Source organism: Sus scrofa, chromosome 9, assembly GCF_000003025.6.
Source record: "Sus scrofa isolate TJ Tabasco breed Duroc chromosome 9, Sscrofa11.1, whole genome shotgun sequence".
NCBI lineage: Eukaryota > Metazoa > Chordata > Mammalia > Artiodactyla > Suidae > Sus > Sus scrofa.
In genome coordinates, this window is record NC_010451.4 from 12,416,261 (window position 1) to 12,433,240 (window position 16,980).

At 42.1% G+C, this 16,980-nt stretch overlaps 1 protein-coding gene across 1 annotated transcript in view; it reads right to left on the reverse strand.

Moving 5' to 3' along the window:
- INTS4 (integrator complex subunit 4) overlaps positions 1-16,010 on the reverse strand; it is a 119,063-nt gene extending 103,053 nt beyond the window's left edge. The window contains exons 1-3 of the mRNA XM_021062562.1: positions 15,813-16,010; positions 12,965-13,159; positions 5,462-5,579 (exon numbers count right to left, since the gene is read on the reverse strand). Of these exons, the coding sequence (XP_020918221.1) occupies positions 5,462-5,579; positions 12,965-13,159; positions 15,813-15,866 (367 nt within the window). The 5' untranslated portion in view covers positions 15,867-16,010. The remainder of the gene's footprint in view (positions 1-5,461; positions 5,580-12,964; positions 13,160-15,812) is intronic.

Consider the following 16,980-nt stretch of genomic DNA (forward strand, 5'->3'; position numbering starts at 1 on the left):
AAACTGTTACTGTATGCAGACGACATGATACTATACATAGAAAACCCTAAGGACTCAACCCAAAAACTACTTGAACTGATTAATAAATTCAGCAAAGTAGCAGGATTTAAGATTAACATTCAGAAGTCAGTTGCATTTCTACCAGCAATGAAATATTAGAAAAGGAATACAAAAATATGATACCTTTTAAAATTGCACCTCACAAAATCAAATACCCCGGAATACACCTGACCAAAGAGATAAAGGACCTATATGCCGAGAACTATAAAACTTTAATCAAAGAAATCAAAGAAGATGTAAAGAAATGGAAAGATATTCCATGTTCCTGGATTGGAAAAATCAATATTGTAAAAATGGCTATACTACCCAAAGCAATCTACAGATTCAATGCAATCCCTATCAAATTACCTATGACATTTTTCACAAAATGAGAACAAACAGTCCAAAAATTGATATGGAACAACAAAACACCCAGAATTGCCAAAGCAATCCTGAGGAACAAAAACCAAGCAGGAGGCGTAACTCTCCCACACTTCAGGCAATATTACAAAGCCAAAGCCACAGTCATCAAAACAGTGTGGTACCGGTCCCAAAACAGACAGACAGACCAATGGAACAGAATAGAGAACCCAGAAATAAATCCAGACACCTACACTCAATTAATCTTTGACAAAGGAGGCAAGAACATAAAATGGGAAAAAGACAGTCTTTTCAGTAGGTTCTGCTGGGAAACCCAGACAGCTGCATGCAAATCAGTGAAACTAGAACACACCCTCACACCATGCACAAAAATAAACTCAAAATGGCTGAGAGACTTAAATATAAGACAAGACACCATCAAATTCCTGGAAGAGAACACGGGGAAAACATTCTCTGACATCAACCTTACAAATTGTTTTCTCAGGTCAGTCTCCAAAAGCAACAGAAATAAAAGCAACAATTAACCAATGGGACCTAATCAAACTGACAAGCTTTTGCACAGCAAAGGAAACCAAAAAGAAACCAAAAAGACAACTTACAGAATGGGAGAAAATTCTTTCAAATGATGCAATGGACAAGGGCTTAATCTCTCAAATATATAAACAACTTATACAACTCAACAGCAACAAAGCCAACAACCCAATTGAAAAACAGGCAAAAGACCTGAATAGACATTTCTCCAAGGAAGATATACAGATGGCCAACAAGCACATGAAAAGATGCTCAATATCACTGATTATTAGAGAAATGCAAATCAAAACTACCATAAGATACCACCTCACGCCAGTCAGAATGGCCATCATTAGTAAGTCCACAAATAACAAATACTGGAGGGGGTGTGGAGAAAAGGGAACCCTCCTGCGCAGTTAGTGGGAATGTAAGCTGGTACAACCACTGTGGAGAACAGTATGGAGTTACCTTAGAAAACGATACACGGAGTTCCCGTCGTGGCACAGTGGTTAATGAATCCAACTAGGAACCATGAGGTTGCGGGTTTGGTCCCCACCCTTGCTCAGTGGGTTAACGATCCGGCATTGCCGTGAGCTGTGGTGTGCCGTGAGCTGTGGTGTAGGTTGCAGACGCAGCTCGGATCCCGAGTTGCTGTGGCTATGGTGTAGGCCGGTGGCTACAGCTCTGATTCGACCCCTAGCCTGGGAACCTCCATATGCCACGGGAGCGGCCCAAGAAATAACAAAAAGACAAAAAAAAAAAAAAAAAAAAAAAAAGAAAAGAAAAGAAAACTATACATAGAACTACTATATGACCCAGCAGTCCCACTCTTGGGAATATATCCGGACAAAGCACGCCTTGAAAAAGACACATGCACCCGCAGGTTCACTGCAGCACTATTCACAACAGCCAAGACATGGAAACAACCTAAATGTCCATCGACAGATGACTGGATTAAGAAGATGTCGTATATATGCACAATGGAATACTACTCAGCCATAAGAAAGAATAAAATAATGCCATTTGTAGCAACATGGATGGAACTAGAGACTCTCATACTAAGTAAGTCAGAAAGAGAAAGACAAATACCATATGATTTCACTTATATATCTGGAATCTAATATATGGCACAAATGAACCTTTCCACAGAAAAGAAAATCCTGGACTTGGAGAATAGACTTGTGGTTGCCAGGGAGGGGCGGGGAGTTGGGGAACTTGGGGTTCATAGATACAGACTATTGCCTTTGCAATGGATAAGCAATGAGATCCTGCTGTGTAGCCCTGAGAACTATATCTAGTCATTTATGATGGAGCATGCTAATGTGAGAAAAAAGAATCTACACATGTATGTGTAAGTGGGTCACCATGCTATACAGTAGAAAATTGACAGAACACTGTAAACCAGCTATAATGAAAAAAAATACAAAACATTATTAAAAAAAAAAAAAAAAGACAGAGAGAGAGAGACAATCAACATACAACATACTGAAAATGAGACTCCCTCCCTCTTTTCAGCCCCTTTAAGCTAAGGCCAAAAAACTTGGCAGCCAGCCTCTGTCTTCCTAGCAGGAGAGTCATAAACTTCTAACTGGAAAAGCTGATGGGCCCCACAGAAAAACAGCAAAGGACACTAACCTTGAAAAGTCCTCCAGAGACATGGAGGATCATATAGAGTGGAGGATACTAGTTGACAAGCCCCATCCATTCACAGAGAACTACCAATCGCCTTTGTAGTGCCTCATCTTAAATTTAAATGCAAAGCCAAGGGTCATCAAGAAAAGTCTCCAATAGAAGCCACAAAAAGAGAAAACAGAAGAGAGGTGAAAAAATCTCCAACAATACCACTTGCCCTGTAATTTATTTCTTCAAAATAATGATTCTGTATTGCTACCATGAAAAGCTAGCTAAACATCTTTGAACTTAACTTGCCTCAGATAAATCATGAATCCAATCTAAATCTTAAACCCTGGTATCTCTCCTGAGCTCCAGACTACGTTATTACTACACTGGAGGGACACTGCCACATGAACAAAGGAATCCTCAACACCTCTTCTCTATATCACCCAGTTCGTCAAAGCCAATTCACGCAACAAAATTATCATTCTAATATAGACTTGATCATTTCATGCCTTGTTCAAAACAACTTCACATGGTTCCACTGCCCACAAAATAACATTTAAATCCTCAGCAATCAAGACTACTTACACTTGGCTTCAAAACATTTCACCTATGTTTTTCTTCCAAAAGTCCCTTATCTCCTTCTGACCTCTCATGAAACAATTCAGTTCTTCAAACATATCTCACACTTTCCAAGTCCTCCTTTATCATAATGTCCTTCTTCTTGGCAGTACTATTCTCCAAATTTGGAGGATTTGGACTTTGCAAGTCTACCTCTCCACTAAGCTTTTCTAGAGCCCACCAGTCAGCACCGATCCCATTCTCTTCTCCACTCCCACAGTATTTTAATTATACCACCTCTAAAACAAGCTGTGTTATGATTAGCAGTATAATATGTACTGAAGAAGCAGATAAATTTAACACTCTGAAAGTGCCCAGCAAGCACCAAGGATTTATAAAACCCATACCTTCGATGAAGTGAAATGAAAGATTTCTGGTCAAAAGTGTGGACCACACTCTTGAATTTGGAAATGGATACTACACTAATAATTGGGAAACTCTTAATTCTAAGCCACAAATACAGAGTGACTTTAGCAGTAATTTACTTCCCCGGAGTTCATGTTCCTAAGCTCTGAAAAAAGGGGCTTGAACTATCTACTAATGGCCCCTTCCAGTTCTAGCTTCTGTGAACCTAGGTAGGCCAGGAACAGGAAACCATGAAGAGACCTAGGTCAAATCTCTTAGAGACAATTAAGTAAGAAACATGAAAATTCTTAACAAAAAGTAAAACATCTATTTTCAGGATTATTGTGTAATTTGGCTAGGATGAGGTTTGAATCAAAGTTAACTCTCTCCCTCTCTTGTAATATTTCTATTTTAGAGGTAAAGCGTTTTTCGTTAAACAATGATCTATAAGAAAGAGCACTGCACTAAGTTCTCAGTCCCACTGTTACTTAGCTGAATGAACTCACTTCAGCTCAGGCAATCTCTCTGGATCTGTCATCGGCAAAATGAAGGAATTAGACAATTTTATAAAACTTACAGAAGTAAAAGGTAATATGTAAAACATATTGTTTTATAGTAGTAGGAATATTTTTAAAATTTCTTTTTTATGTCATTACATTGGCATTTCATTAAAAAAGATTCCTCTCTCAAAAAAAAATTTTTAAGATATTTCTATTGTTTCCTATGAATTAAAAGTTTGGGGTCAAAACTGAACACAAGCAAAATTTTAATGTGAAGTTCTTTCTAACAAAATAAAAAGTTCTCTTCAACCAATGGACCACACATATAAGGTATCTGCTGTCATTAAACAGTTGTACAAGTGAATTTAGATTGTTTCTTTTCTTTTTTTTTTTTTTTTGTCTTTTTGTCTTTTCTAGGGCTGCACCCATGGCATATGGAGGTTCCCAGGCTAGGGGTCAAATCGGAGCTGTAGCCACCAGCCTACACCACAGCCATAATCCAAGCCACGTCTGCAACCTACACTACAGCTCATGGCAACACCAGATCCTTAAACCACTGAGAAAGGCCAGGAATTGAACCTGCAACCTCATGGTTCCTGGTTGGATTCGTTAACCACTGAGCCACGATGGGAACTCCTAGATTGTCTCTTGAGTTCATTGGCCCTTTATTACTCTTACAGCCTCTTAAATTTATAGTCTAAACATTGTCCAGTATTTAAATAATAATTTTTGAAATATGTATACCCTAAATGAAATAAAACTCTTCTTTGAAACTACAACCAATTCAAACAAAATTACAATACTTTCAGACACACAGCAAAGGATTTCTTTTTATTTTAGAATAATATCAAGGCAACTGAGGCACTAACTCTACAAAAGAATCTTGTACATAAAACCAGATAAATAATAAAAAAAAAATTTTAAGGGGGAACAGTTTTCCTTTTTACCTAAACACTGAGAATTATTTTAGTGGGCATCAACAAGGAATAAACAGAAAAGGCAACAACCTGTGAGACCTGGGAGATGTCTCTTTCATGGGAACTAAATGGTGAGGGGCCCCAGGACCAGTGCAGCGTCTCTCAGAGTTTCTCTGAGTTAGTAGTAGGCACAGTCAACAAAACCACTCTGTCACATATCACATAACCCTGAACAAGTTAGTTAACGTCTGTAAGCTTCATCTGCCCCACCTATAAAACAGGGAGAACAGTATCTATTTTACATCATATATAAACTGCCTTAGGTAGACAGCACTCGGTAGAGTCAATAAATGATATCTAGAGACCAACCTCTATTTTAACTCTAATGTAAATATATACACAAGGTTTTGTTGAATCATCCTCAAATTCCTTTTCAGCAACTACCAACACAACAAAATTTTGTTCTAAATTCTATATAAGAGGAACGAAAGATTTCTGTTCTGACTACACAGCTTTTAAACTGCAACTTACTTTCATTCTGCAAAATGTTTATGGCATCATCCATAATGCAGTCTGGTGAAAATCCTGCAGTCTTTGACAGTAAACCCAACAGTGACGCAATTTTCAGTCGTACAGATGGATCATTCTCCTGAAACAGAAAAAGCTGTTACCTTTTTTTTTTCAATTGGAGTACAGTTGACTTACAATGTATTACTTTCAGGTGTACAGCAAAGTGAATCAGTTGTATATATCCACTCTTTTTTTCCCACATAGGTTATTACAAAATATTGAGTGGATTTCCCTGCGCTAACCAGTAGGCTCTTATTAATTACCTATTTGATATATTATCTACTCTCACCCTCCCAATTCCTCTCCCCCGACCCAGGGTTTCCCCTATGGTAACCATAAGATTGGTTTTGAAATCTGAAGTTGTTGATACTGTATTTTTATTTATTTATTTGCTTTTTAGGGCCACACCCATAGCATATAGAAGTTCCCAGGCTAGGGGTCAAATCAGAGCTACAGCTGCCAGCCAACGTCACAACCACAGAAATGCCAGATCTAAGCCATGTCTGCAACCTACACCACAGCTCATGGCAACACTGGATCCCTAACTCACTGAGTGAAGCCAGGGATGGAACCCGCATTTCATGGATACTAGTCAGATTCATTTCCACTGAGCCACAATGGGAATTCCTAAAGCTGAGCATACTTCAGATGCTCTATTCTCAGTTAATCAACAAAGAGGAACATGGGAAACTAACATCTCAAAAAAGATTCAATGATCCAAGTATTCTAAAGCTTTATTTCTGAAAAATTAACTTTACATGCTTTGGGAAGAAAGTTTTTCTCAATCTGTATGTTACACCCAAATACTGCAAAGTGAAGGGGAGTATTTTTACGCCTTCTTGATGTCGTTAACGTCTAACCAAGTGTGAGCTTTGGGGCTTAAAAATACCTTCCCTCTGCTGTGCAGTCACATTAGACATGAGTTGCAGCAACTTGCATCACCAACATTGCTGTCAGCACCATGGCTTCTGGAGGCCCTGAAAACTGGGTACTGCAGCCACCGATGCTTTCACCAGAAAGAAGTTTTTACTCTACCTGTTTTGGATCACCAGATCCTGATTAGTAGTCTGGCAGAGGTGAGTCTCATTGGCTGAGTCTAGGGCCTGTGCCTGAGCCTGGGGCCCTGGTGCAAGAAAGACTAAGAAAAGAGTCTGGCCCTTTTAGTTTCAATATTAGAAGGTGGTCTCTAATTTGAACCAAGATTCCTATGGTGAGAAATTTCCCCCAAAGACACAAAGGAACATGCCATTTTCTTTTTTTAGGGCTGCACCCGCCACATATGGAAATTCTTGGGCTAGGGTCAAATAAGAGCTGCGGCTGCTGGCCTACACAACAGCCACAGCAATGCAGGATCCAAGCTGCATCTTCGACCTGCACTGCACTTCTCAGCAATGCCAGATCCTTAACCCACACAGAGAGGCCAGGAATCAAACCTGCATTCTCAAGGATACCAGTCGGATTCATTTCTGCTGCACCATGATGGGAACTCCTTTTTTTGTTTGTTGTTTTGGTTTTGTTTTGTTTTGTTTTTCACAAGCTATTTAAAAATTTATAAAGAGGAGTTCCCGTTCTGGCTCCGAGGGTTAAGGATCTGACTAATATCCATGAGAATGGGGGTTTGATCCCTGGCCTCAATCAGTGGGTTAAGGATCTGGCATTGCTGTGAGCCATGGTGTAGTCACAGATGTGGCTCGGATCCCAGGTTGCTGTGGCTCTGGCATAGGCCAGCAGCAACAGCTCCAATTAGACCCCCAGCCTGGGAACTTCCATATGCCGCAGGTGCGGCCCTAAAAAGACAAAAAATCAATAAATAAATAAACAAAAAAATTTATAAAGAAATTAAAAGACCAAGAATAGTTAAGATAGGAGTTCCCATTGTGGCTCAATGGTAACAAACCCAACTAGTATCCATGAGGATGAGGGATTGATCCCTGGCCTTGCTCAGTGGGTTAAGGATCTGGCATTGCTCTGACCTGTTGTGCAGGTCACAGACATGGCTCAGATTCAGCACTCTGTGGCTGTGGCATAGGCCGGCAGCTGCAGCTCCAATTTGATACCTAGCTGGGGAACCTCCATATGCCGAGGGTGCAGCCCTAAAAAGCCAAAGAAAAGATGCATACAGTATTCTCTAATTGTATGAAGCTGAAAGGAGGGAGGGAGGCAGTCAGGGAGAGTAAGTAGGTTGTATTAGTACAAGTTTAAAGGGTAAAAAAAAAAAAAAAAAAGGAAGTTATTACTCTAAAAGTCAGGAGAGTGGTGGTTATCTTTGGGAAATGGGGTAAAAATAATTAGAAGGAGTTTTGAGAAGTCCTATGGGAAGCTGTTTATATTCCATTTCTTGATCTGGATGGTAGTTATATACTGATCATTAATCAACAGGTCATATCAGGATTTTCTATGTATTCGTCTTTATATATTACAGTGCATAATAAAGGTTTTTTGTTTGTTTTTGCTGTTTAGGGCCAGACCCACAGTATATGGATGTTCCCAAGCTAGGAGTCTAATCGGAGCTACAGCATCTGGCCTACGCCACAGCTACATCAGATCTGAGCCGCACCTGCAACCTACACCACAGCTCATGGCAACGCTGGATCCTTAACCACTACAGTGAGGCCAGGGATCAAACCCACAACCTCATGGTTCCTTGTCAGATTCGTTTCCACTGCAGCACAACGGGAACTCCCAAGTGTTTTAAATAGTTACTTATATTACTGGGGTAATAACGGAAACAAAGATGGACGCATAAGTTATTTATAAGGCAAAATCAGTAAGATTTAATGAGGAAAGGAATATGGAGAGAGGAAAGGATGAGGGTGGTATAAAGGATCTTCCTTGGGTTTTTGGAGTTCCCATCGTGGCTCAACAGTTAACGAATCTGACTAGGAACCATGAGGTTGCAGGTTCAACCCCTAACCTTGCTCAGTAGGTTAAGGATCTGGTGTTGCCGTGAGCTGTGGTGTAGGTCAAAGACGCGGCTCAGATGCCATGTGCTGTGGCTGTGGCTGTGGCCAGGAGCTGCGGCTCCAATTCAACCCCTAGCCTGGGAACCTCCATATGCCACAGGAGCAGCCCTAGAAAAGGCAAAAAAAAAAAAAAAAAGGATCTTCCTTGGGTTTCTGATTTAAGGGTGTATAATGACAGTCGTACACTTCCTGATATAAAGCAGACTGGAGAATGAAGGGAGACACCAAGTTCGGTTATGAATATAAATAAAAGCCAATTCTTAATGGACTTAAGTCACTGAGATAGCATCATGGAATGAAGTAATTGTCTTTCAAAGACAGTAGACTAGTCAAATATCCTAATTTTGCAGTAAGAGAGGATAAGAAAAGAGCTATATGGCCTTTCAATGGTCTGGAATGGAGTTACATATCTCCAAACACAAGGAAGCTGAAGAGAAAGCAAAAGTACTAAGTCTAGCGCCTATGAGGGAGGCAAGAATGGATCAAAAAAGAATAAGAGAGTATCTGACCTAATGGCATTCTTTCTCCATCTGGATACCTTACTCAAATTCTTCTACTTTCTAGACAAAAAATAAAATAAAATAAAAACACAGGGAGTTCCCGTCGTGGTGCAGCAGAAACAAATCCGACCAGGAACCATGAGGTTGCAGGTTTGATCCCTGGCCTTGCTCAGTGGGTTAAGGATCTGGCGTCACCATGACATGTGGTGTAGGTTGCAGACGAGGCTCGGATCCTGCATTGCTGTGGCTCTGGCGTAGGCCAGTGGCTACTGCTCCGATTGGACCCCTAGCCCAGGAACCTCCACATGCAGCAGGTGCAGCCCTAGAAATACAAAAAGAAAAAAAAAAAAAAAAAAAAAGGTAGTTTATAGAAAGAAGAGAGACTAAAGACAAAAAGAGAAGAAGAAAGATGGGACTTCAAGACATGCCTCCTGATGGCGCACTATGAAGTACATATCATAGTCTATAAAGATCCTTAAAATTCTCAAAAATATGCTTACCTGCAATCTAACAAAGTCTACAGATCTAACTTCCAGTTCACAGTAAATACAGGAGATAAAGAAGCAAGTTAACCAAGGAACTAAACAAATTCAGAAAACAAGACATTTTACAAAACAAGCGACCAAGGAGTTCCCATCATGGCGCAGTGGTTAACGAATCCGACTAGGAACCATGAGGTTGTGGGTTCGATCCCTGCCCTTGCTCAGTGGGTTAATGATCCAGCGTTGCCGTGAGCTGTGGTGTAGGTCCCAGACTTGGCTCGGATCCCACGTTGCTGTGGCTCTGGCGTAGGCTGGCAGCTACAGCTCCGATTCGACCCTAGCCTGGGAACCTCCATATGCCGTGGGAGCGGCCCAAGAAATGGCAAAAAGACAAAAAATAAATAAATAAATAAAACAAGCGACCAAGTTCGCTCACCAGGTCAATGTCACCAAGATAATTAAAGCTGTTCTAAAATTTTTTTTTTTTTTTTTGGTCTTTTGTCTTTTCCAGGGCCACACTTGCAGCATATGGGGGTTCCCAGGCTAGGGGGTCTAATCGGAGATGTAGCTTCCGGCCTACGCCAGAGCCACAGCAATGCCAGATTTGAGCCACGTCTGTGACCTACACTACATCTCAGGGCAACACTGGATCCTTAATCCACTGATCGAGGCCACGGATCAAACCCATAACCTCATGGTTCCTAAGTCAGATTCGTTTCCACTGCGCCACAATGGGAATTCCAAGTTGTTCTAAATTTTAAAAAGAGCAAATACGGAGTTCCCACTGTGGTGCAGTGGGTTAAGAATCAGACCTTGTCTCTGTGGCTTTAAGAATCCAGTATTTCGGGAGTTCCCGTCGTGGTGCAGTGGTTAACGAAGCCAACTAGGAACCATGAGGTTGCGGGTTCGGTCCCTGCCCTTGCTCAGTGGGTTAACGATCCGGCGTTGCCGTGAGCTGTGGTGTAGGTTGCAGACGCGGCTCGGATCCTGCGTTGCTGTGCCTCTGGCATAGGCCGGTGGCTACAGCTCCGATTCAACCCCTAGCCTGGGAACCTCCATATGCCACGGGAGCGGCCCAAGAAATAGCAACAACAACAACAAAAGACAAAAAAAAAAAAGAATCCAGTATTTCTGGAGTTCCCATCATGGCTCAGTGGTTAACGAATCCGACTAGGAACCATGAGGTTGCGGGTTCGGTCCCTGCCCTCGCTCAGTGGGTTAACGATCCGGCGTTGCCGTGAGCTGTGGTGTAGGTTGCAGAAGCGGCTCGGATCCCGCGTTGCTGTGGCTCTGGCATAGGCTGGCAGCTACAGCTCCAATTCGACCCCTAGCCTGGGAACCTCTATATGCCGTGAGAGCAGCCCAAAGAAATAGCAAAAAGACAAAAAATAAAAAAAAATAAAAAAAAAAAAAGAATCCAGTATTTCTGCAGCTATGGCAAAGGGTGATGGTGCAGCGCAGATTCAATCCCTGGCCTGGAAACTTCCATATGCCAAAAATGCAGCCCAAATAAATAAATAAACAAAAAGAGCAAATGCCATGTGTGGACACTGTTTGCATTATGATATGAACAAATAAACTATAACAAGATATTTTTGGAACAACTAGAGAAATCTGAATATCGACTATTTGTTAGATTACATGAAGGAATAACTTAATTGTATTTGAAGTGGTTAAATGGTTTGTGTTTTAAAAAGTCCCTTCTTAAGATGTACTTATTGAAAAGAACAAAATAATGCCATTTGCAGCAATATGAATGGAACTAAAGACTCTCATACTGAGTGAAATTAAGTCAGAAAGAGAAAGACAAATACCATATGATGTCACTTATACCTGGAATCTAACATATGGCACAAATGAAACTTTCCACAGAAAAGAAAATCATGGACTTGGAGAACAGGCTTGTGGTTGCCGAGGGGGACGGGGAGGGAGAGGGATGGATTGGGAGCTTGGGGTTAATAGATGCAGACTATTGCCTTTGCAATAGATAAGCAAGGAGATCCTGCTGTATATATCATGATGGAGCATGATAATGTGAGAAAAAAGAATGTATAACTGGGTCACCTTGCTGTATAGTAGAAAATTGACAGAACACTGTAAACCAACTACAATGGAAAAAATAAGGAGTTCCCGTCGTGGCTCAGTGGTTGGCAAGTCCAACTAGGAACCATGAGGTTGCTCATTTGATCCCTGGCCTTACTCAGTGGGTTAAGGATCTGGCATCAACATGAGCTGTGGTGTGGGTCGAAGATGAGGTTTGGATCCCATGTTGCTGTGGCTCTGGCGTAGGCCAGCAGCTATAGTTCCAATTGGATCCCTAGCTTGGGAACCTCCATATGCCGCAAGTGTGGCTCTAGAAAAGACAAATAAATAAATAAATAAAAACCACTATAAAATTAAAAAAAAAGAAAGTTGTATGTACTGAACTATTTAGAGAAAAATATCATGATACTTTCTAAAAACTTCAGGAAAAGAGTAAATTTGACAAAATTTAATTTAATAACTGCTTCATCCCAAGAATGGGTATCTGATAGTTGATTATTTTCTAAAAGATTAATAACTTTCATACTAAAGTTTATTTACTTATTTATTTATTGGTCTTTTTTTTGCCAATACTAAAGTTTAAAGGTTTAAAACTCCAATTCATCTGTGATTCAAATATTTGAAAATTATTTCTTGTCTCTTTGCTTCAAATCTCACAAATAAAAACTGAAAAAACATATTTTGTGAATTTCATTTTGTTTGAAATATTTCCTATATTTATTCATGCATGAATTGATGTTTTCTTCTAACCCATGAAAATAGAGAAATAAAATGCCACTTAGCTAAAAGAAAGAAAGTTTAAAAAAAAAAAAAAAGAGAGAGAGAGCTATTGCAGTTAGATATGAGGGCCTTGAATTAAAGCCGTAACAGCAGGAGAGACAAATCTGGTTACAGAAGGACAGCGGTAGAAGTTAATTCCTCCTCTGTGCTCCACTGCACTCTCCGTATCCTTAGCAATTTCATGCACTTTATCATTCACATCTGTTTCTATTTAAATACTGAAAGCTTCTGAGGACAGGACCTTTCTGGATCTTTTTTAGCTCTGTATCTACAGTGTCTAGCACAGAGAAGACACTCAGTAATAAGACTACTAAATGGGAGTTCCCATCATCGCGCAGCAGAATTGAATGTGACTAGGAACCACCAGGTTTCAGGTTCGATCCCTGGCCTCACTCAGTGGGTTAAGGATCCAGCGCTGCCATGAACTGTGGTGTAGGTCACAGATGAGGCTCAGATTTGGCATTGCTACGGCTCTGGCATAGGCCAGCAGCAACAGCTCTGATGAGACTCCTAGCCTGGGAACTTCTTGTGCCGAAAGTGTGGCCCTAGAAAGACAAAACAAACAAACAAACAAACAAAAACCACTGCTAAATGAACACCTTCTTAATTATTCTGAAATATTAATTCATTCTCAGACATGATACAACTCTTACACATATTCCCATACATCCTCACAGCAGGACCTCAAGAACTTACCTTGTAATAATGTTCCAAGAGAATCCTGACCACTCCTTCCACGCTTTCTGCCTCAACAGGCTTCCTGGCAAACTGAAGCAGGTACTGCAAAGCATCTGCTGGGGAGGTAGCCTTACACAAATCTATGTGGAGTGCTGCAGATTTACTTGGCTTTGTCAGTCGGAGTTTCTTAGTAGCAATTTCCTCCTGTTGTTGCTGCAAGACGGCAGGGAAGATAAGACATGAAAACCTAAAAACCTAACTGAAAACACAGAGACTGCAAATTTAACTTTGCCCCATCTGATGGAAATAGTTTTCCCTATAGCAAATAATGTATTTAGGTGACAGACCTAGCCTAAACAAAAAGCAGTGCTATGAATCAGGAAAAAAGCCACCTGGAGACAAAGCGATGGTTCTCAGTTTTATCATCTGTAAAATAGGAATGATGACCTACTACCAGTCTTTCTCAGTCAGGGATCCTCGTGTGAACCACAGAAAACATACAATTAGCTAAGTGACTATTTTCTCAATTCTCCCAAGGATGATGCATAATTAGAACCAATCTAGATATATTTGATGCATGGAATGAGTGCCCAAAAGTCCACGTGAAAGGGAACCTGTCACTCCAGGGATTATGTAAGGCCCTGGTGGGTAGATATAAAAAAGATCACAACGTAAGAGAAATGTTATAGGAGTTCTCTTGTGGTGCAGCAGCACGGGTTGCAGCTGCAGCTGGGATTCAATCCCTGGCCCAGGAACTCCCATAGGCCTCAGGTGCAGCCAGAAAAAGAGAGAGAAACAACAGATACAAAAGTTTGGAGAGGTGCAAACACTAGCCATGTTGGAGGAGGGGTGAGTAGTCTTGGTAAGTGGGAACAACAGAATGTTTGGAAGAAAGGAAGTGACACTGCACAATAAAGTGAATGCACTTAATGCCACTGAACTGTACAATTAAAAATGGTTAAAACGGTAAATTTTGGTATGTATATTTTGCCACAATTTTTTTAAGAGCGCCCAAGGAAACAGAGTTAGGAAATCCTAAAAGGCAAGCCATAGAAGGAGCTCTGAAGTCAAAAAGCTTTCCTGAATCCTGACTCATTCTAAAAGTTCAGGAAAACTAATTTCACATAAAAGTGGAGTCAACCGGAGTTTCCCTTGTGGTGCAGTAGAACCGCATCAGACTAGGAACCATGAGGTTGTGGGTTTGATCCCTGGCCTCGCTCAGTGGGTTAAGGATCTGGCATTGCCATGAGCTGTGGTGTAGGTCAAAGATTCGGCTCGGAGCCTGTGTGGCTGTGGCTGTAGCTCTGATTCGACACCTAGCCTGGGAACCTCCATATGTCGCAGGTGTGGCCCTAAAAAACAAGCAAAAAAAAGAGTCAACAAAAACGTGTCAGGTTTTTTAAGAAAAAACAAGAATAAGAAGTTAGTCAATTCCCTACACACAATGGGAATATGCCACAAAGTGTCCACAAAACAAAAAAAGGCAGTGATACAGCTGGAAGGAACATTGTCCAATAATAAAGGCTAGGGAGTTTCTATAAAGAGTAGTTGCAAAAGAGAGAGGCAGACTTGATTTGTTCATGCAATCACCTCTTGGCACTATAACCACAGACATACTGTTCCCTATCTCCCACCAGCCTGTGAGCTCCTAAAGAACATGGAACTTAATGTGCACTGAACTTTGTAGCTCAGCACCTTTCCATTTACCTAATACACAGTAACAACTTTTTTTTTTTTTTTTTTTTTTTTTTTTTAGGGCTGCACCTGCAGCACATGGAGGTTCCCAGGCTAGGGGTCAAACCAGAGCTGCAGGCCTATGCACCAATGCAGGATCCTAGCAACATCTGCGACCTACACCACAGCTCATGGCAACGCGGGATCCTTACTTAACCCACTGGGCGAGGTCAGGGATGGAACCTGCGTCTCATGGATGCTAGTTGGGTTCGTTTCTGCCGAGCCACAACGGGAACTCTCACAATAACAACTCTTTTACTCAATAAACTTTTGCTAAAGGAAAAAATTAAATGCTTAAGGATCAGTGTCTTGCTGCATGGTCTAAATCTTGCTACTCTACAAGCTTATGCCTCTAAGGATGCATCAATTGGGGGCTCGTCAGAAATTCAGATTATTGCCTCACCTCTCCCGCCCGATTTACTTAGTGAGTAGAATCTACAGTTTAACAAGACCCCCAGGTGATTTGTATACACAAAGCCTGAGAAGCACAACATGAGGTATGACTTGATATCGAACTCTACTTTAGGAATATCAATGAGGAAATACACGGAGAATCACTGGCTGCTGACAGGGGCTTGGCCCACCAGTCCGTGAACAACTCCAAACGAAAAAGGTATTGCCCTCCTTCCTTGATGAACTGTTCCATCAACAGAAAGTTCTATCCCTATAAAGCCTGTGACCCTCGCCTGATCTGAGTCTCGAGGACTTTAAACTCCTCTTCCAATCTCTTGGAGTTTCGCATACAGCTACCTTGTCCTTAGGCGCGCTTTTTTTTTTTTTTTGTAACGGGAGTCGGGAGAGAATCTGCCACTAATTGGCTGTGTCCACGCACCCCTCCAGAAGCCTCAAAGTCCTCATTTGTAAAATGAAGATGCTGATGTACTACGAATAAAATTAGATTACGAATAATATATTTTTGTAAACTGTAAATTTTCTGTAGTGTCAGACTGCACATGTTAATAATGACAAGCAGCAGAGGCGAACGAACACGCCCACTAAAGTGTAGTCCAGTCTATCAAAGCAGTCCGCACTCAGCCCAGCTTTGTGGCGCTCGTTCTGGCAAAGTGCCTGGGGCGCGGATAATCTTCCTCTACCCCAAATGGGTTCCGGGACTTTTCCCTCCAGGGCTTACCTGAACCACCTTAGTGAATTCCTCGTACACCCGCTTCTTCAGGTGCGCCGCCATGGCTGCCCACGGACCCTCTCAGCTTCCGTACAGACGAGGAGGCGGGGCGGAGGAATTCGGGAAAACCGGCCCAGACCGGAGGAACCAGCCACGATCCCACAAGGCAGTGGGGTTCCCGGAAAGAGAGGCCGCTTCCTGCTGCTCTACTGCTCTGCCTTGGCCAGGCTGTATTCGGCCGCCTACGCCGCGTTCGCCGAGGAAGGAGAGCGAGATAGCAGCGTGGGGGCGGGGCTTCTGCCTGGAGGAGCCAATGGGAGCGTCCTGGGGCATGCGGTCGGTCTCGGCGTCGGAGAGACTGGCGGGACCGCCGCGGAGGGAGGGAGACGGGGGAGGAAGTACTACAGGGTGAAAGGGCAGAGGCGGAGCTATCTTGAGGTAGAGGCAAAACCTGGAGCTGCTTTAAGCTGTTGCCTCTGGAATTGAGGGAGCGAGGGCAAGCTGACCTTCCCATCAGCCTTTGCTGTTGACACTGTCGGCTGTCTGTGTGTCCCTTGCACTCCTATTGGTCAAGCTGTTACTCGAAAACTGGGTTCGCCCCTTGGTGGGTGTGGAGCCAGAAGATACAGCCGAGCCGAAGAGGGGAAGAAGGAAGGATTTATTACTTGGAGCAAATAAGAATGCCAGGGATCTTTACCAAAGTGGTGTCTCTTTGAATAGCAAAACTGAGGAAGTCTTAAGCTAAGGAGCGTGCACATTCATACTCATGAAGGCACTTGAGCAGAGGAGAATTCAGCACAGAATTGGGGCGAAGGTCTACAGAGTTCAAGCTTTAGTTGACTTAAGAGGGTCAACATCAATATTCTGTCCTCCACCTGGGTGGGGCACTAACTACAAAACTCAAAAGATTTGTGTCAGGTTGTTAGGTATGTCCCATGAAGAGGAACTAGGACTTTTTTATGACTGAACTGTCTTGACTGCCCTTCCTTTGTTCCTGTGAGGCTGGAGATAGATGGGGTCCAGGCTGAGCAACTGGAATCTGTCCCCTGCGGACAAATACTTCAAGATAAGAATTATGATAAGAGTAGCTCCCATTGTGGCTCAGCAGGTTAAGGACTCACCCTTTTCTCTGTGAGGATGCAGGTTCAATCCCAGACCTCACTCAGTGGGTTAAGGA